Here is an 18925-nt window from a genome sequence, read left to right on the forward strand (position 1 = left end):
ATAATTGCATATTGAAAAGGTTTATGGTGTTCTTAATATGCATGCTGGGGTGTTATTACGATTTAAGAATATGATGTCAACAAGGAGAAATGTGGATTTATTGAGTAGATAAGAAATAATACAATTGTGGTAAAGTGACACAATACTATCGAAAAAATATACATAAAAATAGAATAAATTATTTAAATTTACACAATTTAAGTAAGTCTAGGCTAATAAAAATGTTTGGTAAGCCCAACTCACTTTTTCCTAAATATTTAGTGAACCCAACTCACATTTTCCACCAAATCTTTGGGAGACCCAACTTAATTTTACATAAGTAAAAATAATTGTTATCGACTTCCAATCCAATCGAAATCCAACACATTTACACTTTACTTAATGTTATTATCCTGGACTTGATTAAATAGTGGAAATTTCAATTAATCTATTCAATAAATTGTAATCAATTTCATAGGACTTCTAATTCTAATCAGTAGTATTACGTGTCACTGTTTGATGATCTTATCCAGCCTATTCTATTATAATAATAGAATAAGGAGCCAAAACTGGGACTGGAAACGGGTCGGAAATAAGGAACAATAGCACTTTCCCACTGGTGATTGTTGATTTTGATCTTTTGAACATTAAGACCTCGCAGATACCGAGTACGATTCCAAGTACAATTGATTACTTTTATGGAAAAAAGAGCATTGGTTTGGGGTCAGAGAACATAACGATTGACACAGTATCTGTGTTGAACAGTATTGATGTAGCCGCGTCCCTTGAAGCAACCATCCCATGTGTGGATTGTGTATTCTGTGTGGTTGTGGGGCAATGATGAGCCGTGTAAAACAACTTTGTTTTCAAAGTACTCAAAAGTACTGAAAATCTGTTTAAACAGGCATATGACACTGGGGGGGGGGGGGGGTGGGCATGTGAAGGGTTTATTTTCATTTGCATCATTTAGGGAAGAGTTTTAGTTTGGATTCCTATCTTGCCTTCTCTGTGTGTCATTACCTTATAATAACATAAGCCTTATCATAGTATTAAAGCATCTTAAAGTGGAGAACTCAAATGTAAAAGTTTGTTTGTTTTGACATTTTATTGTTTTGAGGGTTTTTTTGTATTTATTATAGGTAAGGTTTTTTTTTTTTTTTAAGTTTTATGTTTGTTTCCATGCCCACTCTGGTTGAATTTATTCTGCACTGTGTTTCTTTTTATGCCACACCAACAAAGCGCTATCCAATAATAAAGCTGCACCCAGTTTGCTCTTTTTGAGAATAACTTTCGGACACAAAGTCTTGCGGTTTAAACGTTTAAATGCGTCTAAACTCATTGGGCAGGGGATCCAGCTACCTGTTGTGGCACACAGCCTCCTCTCTGAGCGCAGTGCGCGTTGTGCGTCTCCTGGGAATCCGCTTTTTGAGGAGTGGCACATTCCACAGCCTGGGATTCGGCTCTTCCGTGGATTCCTTTTCTTTCTTTTCCTTTTTTGACAAACCTATAAAAAAAAAAAAAACCCCAAAAAAACCAGACAGACAGAAAAATAAATCAGCTGCGAATAGAAAACCCCACCCCGACATCGACGACTGTAACGCGCTCAAAGCTAAAAGGAATAAAACATTAAAAAAAAAAAATAATAATAATAATAATAAAGTAAGAATAAATTAAAATAAATAAATAAATAAAAGCCGGCCTCTTCCTTATATGGTAAGCTTGCACGCCGCGCGGTGACGTCACGGCGGAGCCCACGATCCCTAAAACAAACACGGTGGCGCTCGCTCGCTCTCTCTCTCTCTCTTATCAGCGTGGAAACTTTAAAGGAAGGAAGGAAAAAAGAAAGAAAGAAAGACAACTATTCGTCCACCTTTTTACCAGCGGACCGGCCCCTCCCTCCCTCCCTCCCTCCCACCCCTCCAGTCCTCCTCCGACCCGACCCGGGCACATGTCGTCGTTCCTCCCGTAGGAAGCAGCGAGCGGTCGGTCCCCTCCGCAACTTTGCCGACCTGCGAACGTCCCACGCTCTCTATCTCTATCTCCCTCCCTCTCGCTCGCTCGCTCTCTCTATACATTATATTGTATTTTTGGGTGGTTCCGCGACATGCCTCTCCGGGTTGTAATGGAGGGCCCCGGACCCTGGGGGTTCCGTCTGGTCGGAGGGAAGGACTTCGAGCAGCCGTTGACGATTTCCAGGGTGAGTGTCCGGTTGTTGTCAACACTTGAAGCGACTCCGCTGCTTCTGTTTGTGCCTTTGTTTGTTTCCTTCTTTGTGTGTTTGTTTTCGCTTCGTTGTTCTCGTTGTTTTTCTGTTCTGAACCTAATGGTTGTTTCGTTTTGCATTTTTCTCTGTCTTCTGGGTTTTTAGTTCTGTATTACTTTATTGTGACTGGCCGTTTGTTTTGTGATGTGTCGCTGTGACTATCTGTCTGTGTACAGTGTCTGTCTGTCTGTGTAGCTCTATCTATCTATCTATCTATCTATCTATCTATCTGTCTATCTGTCTGTCTGTCTGTCTGTCTGTCAACAGTATCTGTCTGTCTGTCTGTCTGTCTGTCTGTCTGTGTAGCTCTATCTAGCTCTATCTGTCTCTGTCTACAGTATCTATCTATCTGTCTGACTGTCTGTCTAAACAACTAACTTGCCATTTACTCTGAGGTCTCAGGTGAAACCACCATTGCATTGTTTATTACACAACATCAGGATATTGAGACTGATCGTGGTCCCTGGGACGTTCTAACACGTCTGCGGTGAATATCCTCACCGCGCTGATGGGGCCTGTGTGCCGCCCACATGTGCTCAAAGTCCATCGCCTTCCTTCAGAGTTTCATCATCGCCTGCGAGATTCTTTTATCATTCAGGTACTGCGGCGCGAGACGATTGTATCGCAAATCTGTTTTTCATCCCTGCCCGCGGGCTGGCTATTTCCAGCCGGGGGCCCCAAACGTTGTTGCAGTGGTCATCCCATTCCATTGCACTCCACCCATGGAAAAGTTATTAGGTATTCCGCTGTCGTGCCAGAACTGCTCGACTTGAGGCCTTTATCTCGTAGTTGGTCTCGAGGGGCAGGCCTCAACCTCGCTCTCGCTCTCTCAGGCTGGTGGCCAACTCAGTAGGCAGCTCCGCCCTTGTGTAGTGTAAATAATCCAATTTGATTTCAGGTTTCACTGTCTCAAAGGGAACGGCATTGTTCCTGAACAGCATTTTAAGTGCGGGGAAGAAGTTGGGTTGTTTTTTTTATTGTTGTTCTTTTAACTATTGTAATGTGGTACAAATGTTTTGTTAAATGTGTGTGTGCTTGTTTTGTCACAGGTCACCCCCGGAAGCAAGGCGGCCCAGGCCGACCTCTGCATCGGGGACGTGATTTTGGCCATCAGCGGAGAGCCCACGGAAAGCATGACGCACTTGGAGGCGCAGAACAAGATCAAAGGCTGCTCGAAGGAGATGGCTCTCTCCGTGGACAGGTACGGTGATTTGCGTAGCTGCGGGCCTGAGAAACGCCCTGTAACCTGAGACCAGGTACAGCTGTTTGAGGAGTGTCAGCATTGTTTACTGTTTGACTTATATGTGTATACCGATATATCGTTCCAATGGCAACAGTCAGTTGTTGAAGTTGATGTGTTGAAAAATGGGCAAGCGCAAGGATCTGAGCGACTTTGACAAGGGCCAAATTGTGATGTCTAGACGACTGGGTCAGAGCATCTCCAAAACGACAGGTCTTGTGGGGTGTTCCCGGTATGCAGTGGTTAGTACCGACCAAAAGTGGTCCAAGGAAGGACAACCGGTCAACCGGCGACAGGGTCATGGACACCCAATGCTCATTGACGCACGGGGGGAGTGAAGTCCAGCCCGTCTGGTTCGACCCCACAGAAGAGCTACTGGAGCACAAATTGGTGAAAAAGTTGATGCTGCTATGATAGAAAGGTGTCACAACACACAGTGCATCACAGCTTGATATGTATGGGGCTGCGTAGCTGCAGACCGGTCAGAGTGTCCATGCTGACCCCTGTCCACCACTGAAAGAGCCGTGTGTGTGTGTGTGTGTGTGTGTGTGTGTGTGTGTGTGTGTGTGTGTGTGTGTGTGTGTGTGTGTGTGTGTGTGTGTGTGTGTGTGTGTGTGTGTGTGTGTGTGTGTGTGTGTGTGTGTGTGTGTTAATGGTATCAGTATAATCAGCTTTATGTCCTAAACCTCCTGCAAAAGCGGGAAGCAAATGTGTTTTTAAGCCAAACTGTACGACCAGTTAGTGGTTTTGACTCCCATGGCATAATTAAATACATTCCGAGACTATACTTTATTCATTACTCATCTCGAGAGTCAACTTTTTATTCCTCCCATCTTGTCTTTTTTGTTGTTTTTTTTTTTTTCAGGTCAGAAACCAAACTGTGGTCTCCGCTTTCCTCTGATGAGGGGAAGACGAATCCATACAAGATGAACCTCGCTTCAGAGCCACAGGTTGGTGTGTGTGTGTGTGTGTGTGTGTGTGTGTGTGTGTGTGTGTGTGTGTGTGTGTGTGTGTGTGTGTGTGTGTGTGTGTGTGTGTGTGTGTGTGTGTGTGTGTGTGTGCAGACATCAAACAGTATGTGGAGATGTTACTGTCTTTTAGAATCCAACATTTTTATATATATATATATATATATATATATATATATATATATATATATATATATATATATATATATATATATAAATAAATATAAATAGCCATGCTGTTTCTGGAAGCCAGCACGTTCCCACTTAGGCCAACAAATGCTTGTGGGAGGGGTTGGTGCCAAAGTATGAGGTCATTGTTTACGTCCCAACAGGAGATATCCAAGGAGACGGTAGTTCATCCAAACGCTGACGCAAGCCTCAGTTCCTGCCGCTGAGTGGAAAGATTGAGGCCAAAGTGTGAATTCATGTAGGAAACATGTGTGTAGTGTCCCGGTCGCCACAGCTCTCACGGTTCACACACACCTAGTGCATTTGGAATATACGTTTTACGCACTCGCTTCATCCGTTCTCACTGCTTACATGTCCCAAAGACTGTATTGTGCTTCTGAGTTCTCTGGTTGCATTTTGTCCGTTCAGCCCCTTCCTTGGTTTGTTCTCGCTGCGCTGAGACTGAAATTAAAGTGTCAGTGGGCTAAAGCGTGAACTAAATTCGGAGGCATTTCCGTGTTTCCCACTGTCAAGCATGAGGTAGATAGTGTGGTATTTTATGTGCTGCTTTGATGAAATGCCAGTGACATGACACCATTTGGCCATTTTTTCAAAGCGGAATCCATGTTCATATGCTTTCTGTTTTATTATTATTATTTTTCTTTTATTTTTTTTTCTGTTCAGTGTGCGTTCCTAAGCCTTCAGATGCAGGGTCATGTTTCTCCAAATGCTTTTTGTATTGTCATTTTTGAGTTGTGATGGCCTGTCACATTTCGAGGGCATCCTAAATTTATGAATTTAAAAATAATTTTAATTGCAGCTTTTGTGACGTGTTCATCTGAAAGCTTCATGGTTTGTGAGCTCTGTTGCGCTCACTATGCGACACACACACACACACACACACACGCACGCATGTTTTAGTTTAGCGTCTTCTTGAAAATTCCATAAATGAAACGCAAACAAACAAAATTAACCAGCTTTTACATCTTTACGTGTGATTGACAGGAGGTGAAGCACATTGGCTCCGCCCACAATCGGAGCGCTTTGCCGTTCAACGCTTTCGGCTCCAAGGTGGTGACCAGCCAGTACAACAACCCGGTCAGCCTGTACTCCTCAGAGAACATCCAGAGCTTTAATTCGGCCGTAGATGACGTCAAAACCCTCGCAACGGCAAGCGAGCCCAGCGACGCGTGAGTGGGACGAGCGTTTCCTTTTCTACTTCTTCTGTCTAGTCAAAAAATTAGAAAAAAAAAAAAAAAAAAAAGATTTGGTCTTTTCCTAATTTGTCTACGCAGCTTTTATATTTCGCCTACTTCGCACCTAATCCGTATGCGCAGCCGACGGTCGGATCCTTCCCCTAGTGGTCGTCGGATGAACTGCGTGCAGGTTTTGCATCAGTAAATATGTGGAGGAAATGGGAGAGCTTGTTTTAAGCCCAGCTCCAATGAAAGACTTGATGACGTCACCTCCGGTCATACTGTCGGACCGCGACTCGTCGCATGAGTTGAAGAAAATTGAACGCGTCCGACGCCAAAATTAATCAAACTTTCGGTTTGATGTTGTGGTTTGTCGTATGCGGTGCGAAGCGGGCTTTGGCAGTTGTGGCGTGATGAAATGATGTGGCAACTGGAAAGGTGCAAAGAGCCATTTCTGGTCGCGTTATGTGCCGTGCTTCCTTCCCCAAAATCAATTTCAATGCCCTTGCTCGATTTACAGAGTGGATCTGTCGAAGGAAGGCAAGCCGGTGATCGTGGCGGATTCTGAGGTGTACAAAATGCTTCAGGAGAACCAGGAGTCGGATGAGCCGCCTCGCCAGTCGGCCTCGTTCAAAGTGCTCCAGGAGATTCTAGAGACAGGTTGTGCGTGCGTGCGTGTGTGTGTGTGTGTGTGTGTGTGTGTGTGTGTGTGTGTGTGTGTGTGTGTGTGTGTGTGTGTGTGTGTGTGTGTGTGTGTGTGTGTGTGTGTGTTATGAAATTACCGACTGCTGAGTAGTCCAAACAGACCGGCGACCTAAGCCAATATGACTTACACCCCACACTGTTGTGTAAGATTTAAAAGCATTTTTGTTTAAAAATGTTTGAGAATTAACGTAGTATACACCTGCAGTCCGGCTTCAGCAGTGTAGTCATTTAGGTCAAAATCTGTGTTACGCGAAAAAAATAAATGTATGTTAATTTCAGTTTTCGGCGATGATAGCATTAGTATAATGCCATTTTGGTACAGACTGATGCTTTAGGTACTAATTACCTTATTGGTCAAATATATTATGAATCACAATATAATTAACCATTCAGATTATTTTATTTTCCCGTTTCCACAAATCGCACAATTGGTCCGTTGGGATGTTGAAGGGTGTAATGGGGTTGAGAGTTCACCAACTTCCAGACATCTGGGCCTAGTTTCAATCGCCTTCTACTGGGGACCTAGGATTAGCAGTTAGCATTACACCAGGGAAGGTAGTTGACAGCGTGTCTCCATAGCAACACCTGCTTCCATCTGTCGCTTAGCACATACATCTCCAAAAGCACAAAGTTTAGGCCTATTTGAAATGTAAAAAGTAGTCGCAACAACTTAAATATCATTTTGATTCATATGATTTACATTTAAAGTGACAAGATTACCATTTTCACTTTATTTATTGACTTTACTGACATTTCATAAACCAACCCAGCCCCCCCAAAATGATACCTAGCAGCTCAGTGTTTGTATTTGAGTTCTTGCATGTCCGTTTTTCTTTGTAGGTGACCCCGACAAACCCTCTGGCTTCAGGAGTGTGAGGGCCCCCACAACAAAGATGGGAGCGTCAGTGGGAAACGCGGAGAAGTTGGCCATCTGTGACAAATGTGGCTCAGGGATTGTGTAAGTTCCTCACAACTCTCATTTTACGAGGTTCTTTTAAACTTTTTATTTGATTTGAGGCTGTCAGAGTATAGCCTGATGACTCGTAAAAGCCCCGTTGTGCAACTCGGCCTGCTTTCCACACAGGATTTACGAGTAGATTGTACCCTTCGGGGACGCTAGTTTGATATGCGCTCGTAATCTTGCTGCACTGAAACGATTCTGACGTCACAACCCCCAGTGCAGCAACTCCATGCGGTCTCTGTCTCCCCCCTGTGGTCAACGTTGTTAATGCTACATAATGGAATGAGCGCTGCAAGAAGACTTTTTAATTCAACAAGACAGAGCATTTGAAAAATGGGCTCTGGGATGAAAAACAAAAGTTTGAATGAGCACAATATACATGTGCAATACACATTTAGTAAAAGTACTTTTATTTGACACATCATAAAAAGTGACTAGAGTTAGCCTGTCTAGCTGACATCATTGGTAGTAGTCATATCATCCAGCCATCAAAAATCAGGTCAACAAAACAGGGTTTCAAATGAGTAGAATTTTCATTGTTACATTAAAAAGCCCTAATGTGAAACTGTAACGCCACAACAGGGGAATGGTCATCAAGCTGCGGGACAAGTTCCGTCACCCCGAGTGCTACACCTGCACGGACTGCGACGTCAACCTCAAACAGAAGGGACATTTCTTTGTGGAGGACCAGATTTATTGCGAGAAGCACGCACGCGAGCGGGTGACTCCACCCGAGGGCTACGACGTGGTCACCGTTTTCCCCAAGTAGGTGGCTCCTGCGCCCCAGGGAAGGCACGGCGGTGGACTGCGCGCGCACACACACACACACACACACACACACACAGAGGATACCATGAAATTATGCAAAACATGGCCACACCCCACTCCAAACAATTTTTTTTTCTTTTCTACAGTCAACATCAAAGTAAAAGAACGACATATTTGATCAATTGTGATTTGCACGATAGATTTTGCACCTGACAAAAAGAAACAAAAGAAATGTTGTAAGGTGGTGGACCTAAAGTTCTATGGAACCTCCCGGAAAACCCATTTTTTCGTGACTCCATCCACTCAATTGTTTTATTTGTTTGTTTGAGCATAAAGATGACAGTCGCTGAACTTTTGTTATGCAGATATTTTGTACTTTTGTCGTATTTTCTGTCATGAAATTGCCTTGAACGGAAGCTGGACATTTCTCACGTCCAAGTGACTCCTTGAGGTTTTTTTAATTTACTAAGTAAATAGACCTGCTCTTATTAGAAAGAATGTAAATGTAAGAGAATATAACTGCCAAATAAAATGTTTTTATCTCAAACCAATTATCTTTTGTCTTGTACAGTGATTGTTGTTTATTTTTAACCCCAGTGGGGTTAGTATTAATTATTCTATAAGTAACTTCATAAGTAACTTCTATAAGTGCAATGTTGTTGCATAAAAAAAAGCACTTACCGAATTAGTCAACAAGCTTGACCAACCAACCAATCACCAACCCAAACTGCCTCAACAGAAGCACATCCACCCAAACTGCCTCAACAGAAGCACATCCACCCAAACTGCCTCAACAGAAGGACATCATAACGGTGGTTGTTGTTCACTACTGACTGATAAATAAAAGGTGAGAGGGTACAGGTTGGAGTCCCACTCATCAGACAGAGGACTCGCTGGGCTGCCCACCTGCCCCGCACACGCGTCTGACGCCGGCCAGCGCGGAGCCTCCTCCCGCTGGAAACAGTCCTGGTGGTGGTGGTGGTGGTGGTCCGCCATGCGCAGGGTCTCGGTCAGCGCCCAGATGTAATTGCGGGCGAAGCGCAGCGTCTCGATCTTGGTGAGCCTGGCCTCGTCCGGCAGCGCCGGCAGGACGCTCCTCAGCAGGTCCAGGGCGGAGTTGAGGTGGTGCATGCGCCGCCTCTCCCGGTCGTTGGCCTTCGTCCGGCGCCTCCCCTTCGGCCCGCCGCGGCTCTTCCAGCCGGCGCGGGCGGAGAGCCGCGCGAGCCTGAGGAGACGCCGGGCGGGGTCGTGTGAGGAGGAGGCGGAGGAGGCGGCGGAGGTGGCGGAGGTGGCGCGCTCAGCCTCCGGGGGTCCTGGAATCCCCTCCGCGTGCGCGCACGGCAGCTTGGGCGACATCCCCGGCGCACGGAGCTAAAAGGAGCGAGTGACGTCAAGCGCGAACAAAGTCGTCGCCGATTCACAGAAACTCATTTCGCTTGTGGTCTGTGGTGAGCGCGAATGCAGTTTGGGCGGAGGGGGGGGGGGGTCCCCTGGGGCTCCTGCCGGGTGTCTGTGCAGCTGACAGTGCGGGGTGGAGGTGCATCCCTGTCATTTTATGTGCCCTTTATCTTATCTCCTCCGACGGTGCGCGCCTGAATCAACAGCGCCTCAGGAGCGGCCAATCAGCGTCCTGGCAGCGCGTCTTGCGCCCCTCGCTCCCTCTGGTGTGTGTGTGTGTGTGTGTGTGTGTGTGTGTGTGTGTGTGTCTGTGTGTGTGTGTCTTTATGTTTTGCGAAAGGTTTACGTACTGTTACATTTGTTGGAGGTCACTACAATGGGAAAAAAGCGTGTGATGCATCCTTGATGCGTACACCTTGAAATCTACTCACACGCTAATAATAATAATAATAATAATAATGATAATAATAATAATGATAATAATAATAATAATAATAATGATAATAATAATAATAATAATAATGATGATGATAATAATATCGAGCTGAGATTGATGCACGGTGTTTCACCGAGCACAATTTTGCAGAGATCAATTCTATGTACACATCCAATTATGTGTCTCATGTGTCTGACATGGCAGGTTAGCATCGAATTTTTAGAAAGCTGATCACATCTTGTCAAGTGGACCGGTAGTTACTTGTCCTGTTAGAATTGTAACACGTGCAACATCATTACGTTAGTGCAAGATTAGGCAAAGAGAGAGAAAAAAAAACAAAACATGATATGAATTTAATAAAACAAATCTGATGATATCTAAAAAATGTATATATATATATTGTAATATATATAAATATATACTACAATATCTATATAAGCTGGCGATGCGCTTGTAATACCCACGTCACCGCTTCAGTATTGTGCGTAAAAGGTAATATGCAACTCATTCACTATGATTAAAAAAAAAATACTTTTCATCAATCATTTTCATTTTATTTTAAGTTGACCTACGATTCGCGAAATTATCACTTTGAATTCCTCGTGGGCATCCTATTCCTTATCAAAGTGCACCGTGTACATGGGGCGGTGAACTTGCAGTGGGGTCTAAACGTGGCGACGCGACGTGGCTCTGACACGGCGCAGGGCGCGGCGTGTGACACCTTCGCGCGTTCGAGTTGGTATCTATTCACGGCCAAAATGACGTTGAATTACTGTGAACACGCTGAATACTGTTCATACTGTGAACGAAACACAAGATATCGACGTTATAAAAGGCGTGGGGGACGCGCTCCGACTGGGCGAGGCGCGTGCTGCTTGCTGGCGGAGGGCACCTTTACGCATGGCACCAGCTCACCAACAGTGGCTGGAAAGAGGGAACTTTTTGCCCGGGGTGAAAGTACAAAGGCTCCCTTCCTTTGTCAAACCGATGAATGAGCCTCGAACGCCGCGCAGCGAGCGCATCTCCGTGCGCCACGACGTCTCCAAACCAGAAGCAGCGTCGCCAGAAAATCCGGTGGCGCGTCCGACAGGTTAGGGGTTTAGTTTAAATTGCACGTTAAAAATGCATAAACGTGTATACAAGCGGCACGTTTACGACTGATTGGTCCGCGGCTCGAGCAACAAAGCCAACAAAGGAACACGCACACACAAAAAAAACTCTTTAAACTTAATTCTGTCTCAATGTGTGTTTTTGGGGGGCACCCGTGATAACCATATGCTTTCAATAAAATGGACAAATACGCCGGTGAGATAGGAGACGGTGCTTTGCTGTTATAAAAGGCACGAAAGGTCTAAAGTAAACTGAATATAACCACTTTACAAATATTCATTGATGCCAAATCCACAGTGGGAGGTCGCGGGCAGGTGCGGGTCTGAGGGTGTCGGTCGCTGCGCTTGGGTTTTTTTTTTTATCAGCGTGGTGTGTAGTGTCCTGCTTGTTATGCAAAGTGTAGGCAAACACGGAGGGATAGGTTATAGCCGATATCAGCAGGCTTCTTTTTTTCTTTTTTTCTTCTTCTTCTTTTAGGAAAGTGATTTAACAATATTTAACAATAAACCCAGCGAGCTCCAGCCTCGGGAGCAGGTGACGCCAGGTGATTAACCCTTCCTCCACCACTCCACCACCTTCGAGTCCCTTGTGCGTATTTATGAAACGACATCTATTTATTATTATTTTAGCAAACAGAGGTAGCCAGGTGGGGCTTTATTTTCCTCTTCAGCTTTTGTTTGAAGGACGTTTTGAGGCGGGGGTGGGGGGTGGGGGGATGGGGGGGTTGGAGGAGGGGGGGTGGGCAATCAAAGTCCAACAACTCGCTGACCAGATTGTTGTCATCCCAAACCAGCAGCGGAGCCATTGAATGCGCCCCCCCTTCCCCCCCCTTATTCAGTCCAGTAAATGGCTGAGGAAAAAGGGGGAGAAAAAAGGGAAACTTCTTCAACGGAGGAAAAACATCTTAAAAAACGTTTAATTGCAACCCGGATGCCATATGTACACCTCTTGTGTTAACCCCAACAATGTGTCCGTCTTTAGAAAGTGGAAAGTGCGCCCTTTGGAGACGCGTGCCCTTTTTGGAGAGGTGTGCGCATCGTGACCGGAGTGACCCCGAGCGCACTTTACACAAAAAGTAATTCGCTTTTAATTTGCTCTAGAGCTTCTTTTCAGGAGCCACGTATTGTCAACATAACCTATAAGCTTTAGAAGACAATGTGCACCAATTACAGTGGAATGGTTTCCAATGGGACAGTTTGTCAGCACGCACTGACTGGAGATTTAACGGCTTCGGTTGACTGATAATGGGGTTATGGTTGCAGGTTGTTCTCCTTCAACATGCAACAATCACAGTCGTTTCTGGGTTGTTGTTTTCAATTATTTTTCCTGTGGTGATTCTTGAAGGTCCGACTCGAAAAACAGACCAATAGGCCTGCGTTATATACTTTTTGTTCTGTTCTATGTTGCTGTCTCTAAACGTTGTAGTCAATATTTATTTCTCACATTTTATTTCAAAATGTTGCTTTTCAAGTGGAAGTTTCGAGGAATTTCAAATGTATGTGAAGTCAAACTTCATTTGATTTACACATTAAGCCACGGACCCCAGTTGAGAAGATTTTGTCGCTGTGACACCAACCTGAGAATTTTTATTGCTAGATATGAATTATTCCAAAATTTTCATTCCAAAGCCTTTACTCGTCTACTTTGGCTAAAGAGATCAGGGAGAAACTCTGACCAACAGTGAGTATTCAGTACATTGGTACATAGGTCAAAGCGTCTTGCAATTAAATAATGGTGATGTTTAACTCGTTCGTAGTCATTTTACTGGTGACCGCCCGGAACCTGCCGGTGGGCCGCTGGGGATCCCCGGACCCCACGTTGAGAACCACTGGTTTATAGTACTTTTCGTTTAAACATGAATTTCCTGTAGCAGAGGCTTTTTTCGGCCCATTTCTCCCCATAAAGATATATGTACGGAAACAAATTATTTTAACATTTCCATATTGCCCCTGAGAAATGATCCAGCAATTTATATCCTGTGCTATAAATTAATTTGACCAAACAATTATAATTAGGACCTTTATTTACTCTTCATCTGAGGTGTCTGGAAGGTTTGAGGTGAATAGGTCACTGAGCTCCCAAAAATGAGATATAGTGCGGTAATAATAATAACGTATGTTACTTCGAAAGTTACACGGAGAAAGTTAACTTTAGAGTGTGTACATTGGAGCCCCAGCGAGGAGAGAAGCGGAAATGTTTAGATTTATGGCAAGACATAGACTGAGCTGACACCTATGGATTGGAACCAGATGTGGTATGTTATCTCTCTACAGCTATTTAAGCGAGGGCCGAGCGCCGCTCGGCAGAGAATACTTCCGGCTTTGTTCTCTTCTAGGCGGTCCATGGCAAGTCCGGTTTGATGCTGATTTGTGTAATAAAACTATTATTTTAATGAAGTCAGCGTCAGAAGAGACTCCTTCTTCAACAAGACATCAAAATCATCCAGAAACTACACATCCTTATGGAACAATGAACTTTTAATTGTGACAGTTTCCTTTTTAAATAAAACCTTACTTTACAGATGGTGGGTGGGTGGTGACCAGGGTCATTGAACTAGCATTTTGGGGGGTAGATTGTCAATGTGTTACCAGTCAAGAGTTCTGACAAAACGTAATAAAAAAAATAAATTAACCAACACCAAAAAATTTAAATCTCTAATTGTATTTTGGAAACTATTCTCTTATATTGTTTTATATTGCTTGTGCATAGCCATGCTTCTTATTGTTTTCTAATTACTTCCAATTCCAATTAATAAATATATTTGCTTGGTCCTGTATTTACTAGCACAACAACACATGCATAATATTCCAGACTATTCAAAAATACCGTAGATTGAATGAAAGTGACACAAATTGTGATGGTTGAGAGGTTAATGAGTATGAGGACGTCAGGGGAAACCGTCCTATATGTTGGAGGACATTCAGTCAGTTTGGAATCACTGGGCCATTTATTTTGTAGGATTGTTTGTCAGTTACATAGTTCGTTACCTTCTTCAATCAATAATCTCATTCAAAGGGCCAATTCACGTTGATGTGCGCGGCACGTATGGCCCCGGGGCCACCAGTTTATTCGGCCTGATGTATGCTATTAAATTCGAGGGAGAGTAATTACCTGTATAACATACTGTACTGGCCTAGTTAAAAAACTCGGGAATCTAGATAGATTGCACGACTTTATGGGTATCGGGAGTATTTATACCGAAATTAAGATTTAGTTATTTAGTTATTAGACTATTCAGATTCAGATATTCAGATTAGCTATTGACCTTGTCACGCACATTCGAGTGGATCGACAGGATTTGAAAAACGGGGGGACTAAGTCGCATCAACTTTACCGAAATTTGAAAAACGCTTTAACCTAAATTATTTTTATAAAGTTAAGGATTGTTATAATTGGTGTTCTCTGCCCCCTGTACGGAAGCCCTGGTGTATTTTCTCATGTGAAGTTCCGAAAGCGAATTATAGTCAGTGACACTCCTTGACTACGAGGGGCGCTATTTAGGCTCATACGAGAATCCCTCGTGTTTTTCACCTTGGTCATTTTGAATAAATGCACACATTGTAATCTGTGTCGATATGCTTTATGCAGGTTATGTGTGTATGTCTTGAATGTATGAATCATGCGATCACAATGTTCTAATAAAGCAAAAACACTAACAATATATTCGTCCCTAACCGCCTCATATTTTGATGATGTAGAATTCGGCCGAGTTATTATGCTGAATGTCCCTCACAGAGCACTTCTGAGCCAATAGGGAGGGAAAGTGAAAGTGCGCCTTCTGGTGGTGATGTTCCAAACCTGGGGGGGAAATACATTGATTTCCCCCGAGAGACCTCTGACTTGTCCTGTGCTGATTCCTACAACATCCTTTTGAAGGACAAGGAACTACCCAATGCTGCAATAGGTGACAGGAAGCACACATGGGAGAGGAAGCAGTCCAAAACTGATAAGCTGCTCTAGCGAGAGATACAGGGAGAAGAAGAAGGGTGGGAGAGGGAAGTTATACTGAGTGTTTCAATGTCTGATAATATTTTGTAATATACAGTACACTGATCAGCCACAATATTAAAACCACCCGTCTAATATTGTGTAGCTCCCCCCCATGCCGCCAAAACAGCTCTGATCCCTGGAGGCATGGACCCCACAAGACCTCTGAAGGTGTCCTGTGGTATCTGGCACCGAGACGTTAGCAGCAGATCCTTTAAGTCCTGGAAGTTGCGAGGTGGGGCCCCCATGGATCAGGCTTGTTGTTCCAGCACATCGCACAGATTCTCCATCGGACTGAGATCGAGCATTCGGAGGCCAGGGAATTTGGAGGTCAAGTCAACACCTTGAACTCTTTCTCATGTTCCTGAAACCATTTCTGAACAATTATCCTGGTGAAAGAGGTCACTGCCATGAGAGGATACCGTTTCCATAAAGGGGTGTACTTGGGCTGCAACAATGGTTAGATTGGTGGTAGGTGTTAAAGTAACTCTTCCCCAGGTAAACCACGCACACGCACCCGGCCATCCATGTGATGTAAAAGAAAACCTGATTCATCAGACCAGGCCACCTTCTTCCATTGCTCCATGGTCCAGTTCTCGCTCACATCCCCATTGTAGGCTCTTTCAGTGGTGGACAGGGGTCAGCATGGACACTCTGACTAGTCTGCAGCTATGCAGCCCCATACACATCAAGCTGTGATGCACTGTGTGTTCTGCACCTTTCTATCATAGCAGCATCAACTTTTCCACCAAATTTGTGCTTCAGTAGCTCTTCTGTGGGATCGAACCAGACGGGCTAATCTTCACTCCCCACACACATCAGTGAGCCTTGGGCACCCATGACCCTGTCGCCGGTTCACCGGTTGTCCTTCCTTGGACCACTTTTGGTAGGTACTAACCACTGCATACCGGGAACACCCCACAAGACCGGTCATTTTGGAGATGCTCTGACCCGGTCCTCTAGACATCACAATTTGGTCCTTGTCAAAGTGGCTCAGATCCTTACGCTTGCCCATTTTTCCTGCTTCCAACACATCAACTTCGAGAGCTGACTGTTCACTTGCTCTCTCACACATCCCACCCCTTGACAGGTGCCATTGGAGCGAGATGATCAATGTTATTAACTTCACCGGTCAGTGGTTTTAATGTTGTGACTGATCCCTGTATTTTATTATTTTTGTTCAGATTTTGATAATAGTATTCTTATTCTCCGCTAAAGGTGCCTGCTGCTGATAACCGTAAAACCCACAGACACAAAACTTTGATGATAGTTCCTTTGATATGTTCCAAAAGTAGGAAACGCAAAAATGGGATTCTGTGGCCAGATGGTGGCGCTATAACGACCAATCATACGCTTCGGCCATTAACTTCCGGTCGTAGAAACAAAATTCTTGCATCCATGGATTCCTCGGGTTAGACCGAGTATATTACGCATAGACTGTCGCCCATTTGCGTCATGATAGATTTTCCACCATTTAGAATTTTTCCCCAAACTGGTTTTTATTCGTAACTCCTCTACAAATTTGGTCCAATGTTCCCCAAAATTGGTCCACGGCATTTCTGCACTGCTCCGAATACAATTTATCCAATTGACTTTTGCAAAGCCTCATAGTTTGGCCACAATGAATTTTCAAAGTTTACAAATGTCAATGTCAATGTCACAATGCCTGGGCGGGGCCTCTTTGACATTATCTACCATAACACATCAATGTATTGTGCTATCATCATCCAATTTGGTAGATTTGTGCAGGGTATGACTCTGAGGCACTGTAAAATATCCAGCAACGTTTGGTCAAGAGGTGTCTCCAACCTGGCACGGGTCACCCGTAGCACACATGCGTCTCCCTTGTCATACCATGCATGCGTCTCTATTCTCGTGAAGTGACAGATTGCACATGTGCAGAAGGGCAGAGGTGTAGTCAGTTAGGGACGGCTGATCTGCATTATGTGGGAAAAATCATCCATTAGGGGGAGCTATAGGGGGAGTATGTTTGCTGAACTGAAAAAGCAGCAGCCTGGTGGTGGTGGAGTGTACTCAAAAATTGATCTACAAATACATATCCTTGCTGCAGAATTTGGTGATATCGAAAGACTTCTATTCAGCGTAACATCTCTGAAAGCAGCTGTGGCAGACCTGTATAGATCCCCATCATAAAACTTGATGCCTCCGTCAAAAGCAGATGTCTTTGGTAGATATATAAATACATTTTCTGGAGGTAAAATAATAACGGGAGATTTCAATGAAAATCTATTCAATGCATGTTGTGCTCACAATGTGAATTTTCTCAATTGGCAAAAGAAGCAACTGCAGAAAATGCCACGATCATATGTACTTCAAAGATTTGACCACGCATTACATTGATGTTAAGGTGATGCCAACATACTTCAGCTACCAGACAGTATTGTAGTTGACATTTCTCCATGATAATGGCTGTTTCCATACATTAGGGGGGCACCTTCGAGAAGGGCGTTATTTGTTCAATTTGCAATTAAGTAAGCAATATCTTTTGTTTTAAGTGAAGCAAAATAATATATGAAATGTAGAGAGACACCATCTGCCAAACATAGATGATGTAATATTCTTCATGTTTAACTGCATCATAAACACCAAGGACATGTCGTCCTTTGTGAGGAATATGCACAAAATGACAATAAATGCATACACACCCGCGCCACGTCCCCAGAAAAACAGTTGGAAACGCGAGTCAGGCCAAATAGCAAGTCCTGCCAAGAAATATTGCGACAACAATGATGATTGCGGGCTTTTTACACAGTATCACTCCCATCAAGATTTCCAAGAAAATGCAAAGACCTTGTTTAAATTTTTGCCTGCAAACTTCCTGTGCAGAATTTTACAATGGAGTCGTCTTTTCATCTGATAAGGATGCAATGTTTTTGCAAGCAGCCAGCAGGCAACCACTGGTGAAGTTACAAAATGTTCGCAAGAGTTTGAGTAAGTGAACATTTTATTGTGGTTAATGGGGGGTTTCCAGTTTATGTTGTGTAGTAGTACGTTAGTTATTATTTATTTGTGTTTTACTGCTAGGACAACGACGTGTGAGGCCAGGGGGTGGTTAATTATTTGTGGTCAATTGATCCCATTGTTGCCATTGGTGCAATTGCTGCGGCTAACCTGGACCATGTGCACTGCTGACTGCAGCTATATTTTTGTTCTAATGTAATGATTGTTTTAATGTTTAATAAAACTGCGACGAGAGCCATGCGCCCGACACTGCAGCAGCCTTACCATGGATGTCAAACACCGCTCGGACAACATTGCCGCTGCGCTCAATTTGCCCCGCAAAGTTCAATACATTTCAACTTTGACGCGGTTAACGCTTACCCTTCAAAAGCGCAAACCAATGAGACGATTGCTGGGCGTGACGTCATTAGAATCGACGCTGACCAGCCATGATGAGGGATTTTAGCGCAGTTTGCCCCCGGCCTCGCAGCGTGCAAGGAGTTTTCACATAGGAGGCGACATGCGCTGCTCTTGCAGCCTGGTGTAGCGCAGATACAGTGCGCATCAGCTTGTGCGAGGCGGGTTACTTGTTATATCTCCTGAAATAAATGATCGCTCAGTATGAAAATTTTACGGCTGTCACTACTTCTGCAACAGGAATAGTGCTTACGGTATTTTTGAAATGTTGAAATTGCCGCACAGTTCCCACCAGCTTCCTAATGGCCTCAATCACACCGATCATAAAGAAGCCTGGTCTCGACCCGGACAACTCAAACCACTACCGC

At 44.1% G+C, this 18925-nt stretch overlaps 1 protein-coding gene across 1 annotated transcript; it reads left to right on the forward strand.

Moving 5' to 3' along the window:
• The first annotated feature begins 1776 nt into the window (after positions 1 to 1776).
• On the forward strand, positions 1777 to 8793 carry pdlim1 (PDZ and LIM domain 1 (elfin)). Its single transcript, XM_080016303.1, has 7 exons — positions 1777 to 2176; positions 3292 to 3443; positions 4348 to 4432; positions 5624 to 5808; positions 6335 to 6474; positions 7360 to 7477; positions 8063 to 8793. Exons 1-7 carry the CDS (start codon positions 2084 to 2086, stop codon positions 8247 to 8249), a joined length of 960 nt encoding a protein of 319 aa, XP_079872429.1. The 5' UTR covers positions 1777 to 2083; the 3' UTR covers positions 8250 to 8793.
• Positions 8794 to 18925: the final 10132 nt, after the last annotated feature.

This window comes from Zeus faber, assembly GCF_960531495.2.
Source record: "Zeus faber genome assembly, chromosome: 16".
NCBI classification, from domain to species: Eukaryota; Metazoa; Chordata; class Actinopteri; order Zeiformes; family Zeidae; genus Zeus; species Zeus faber.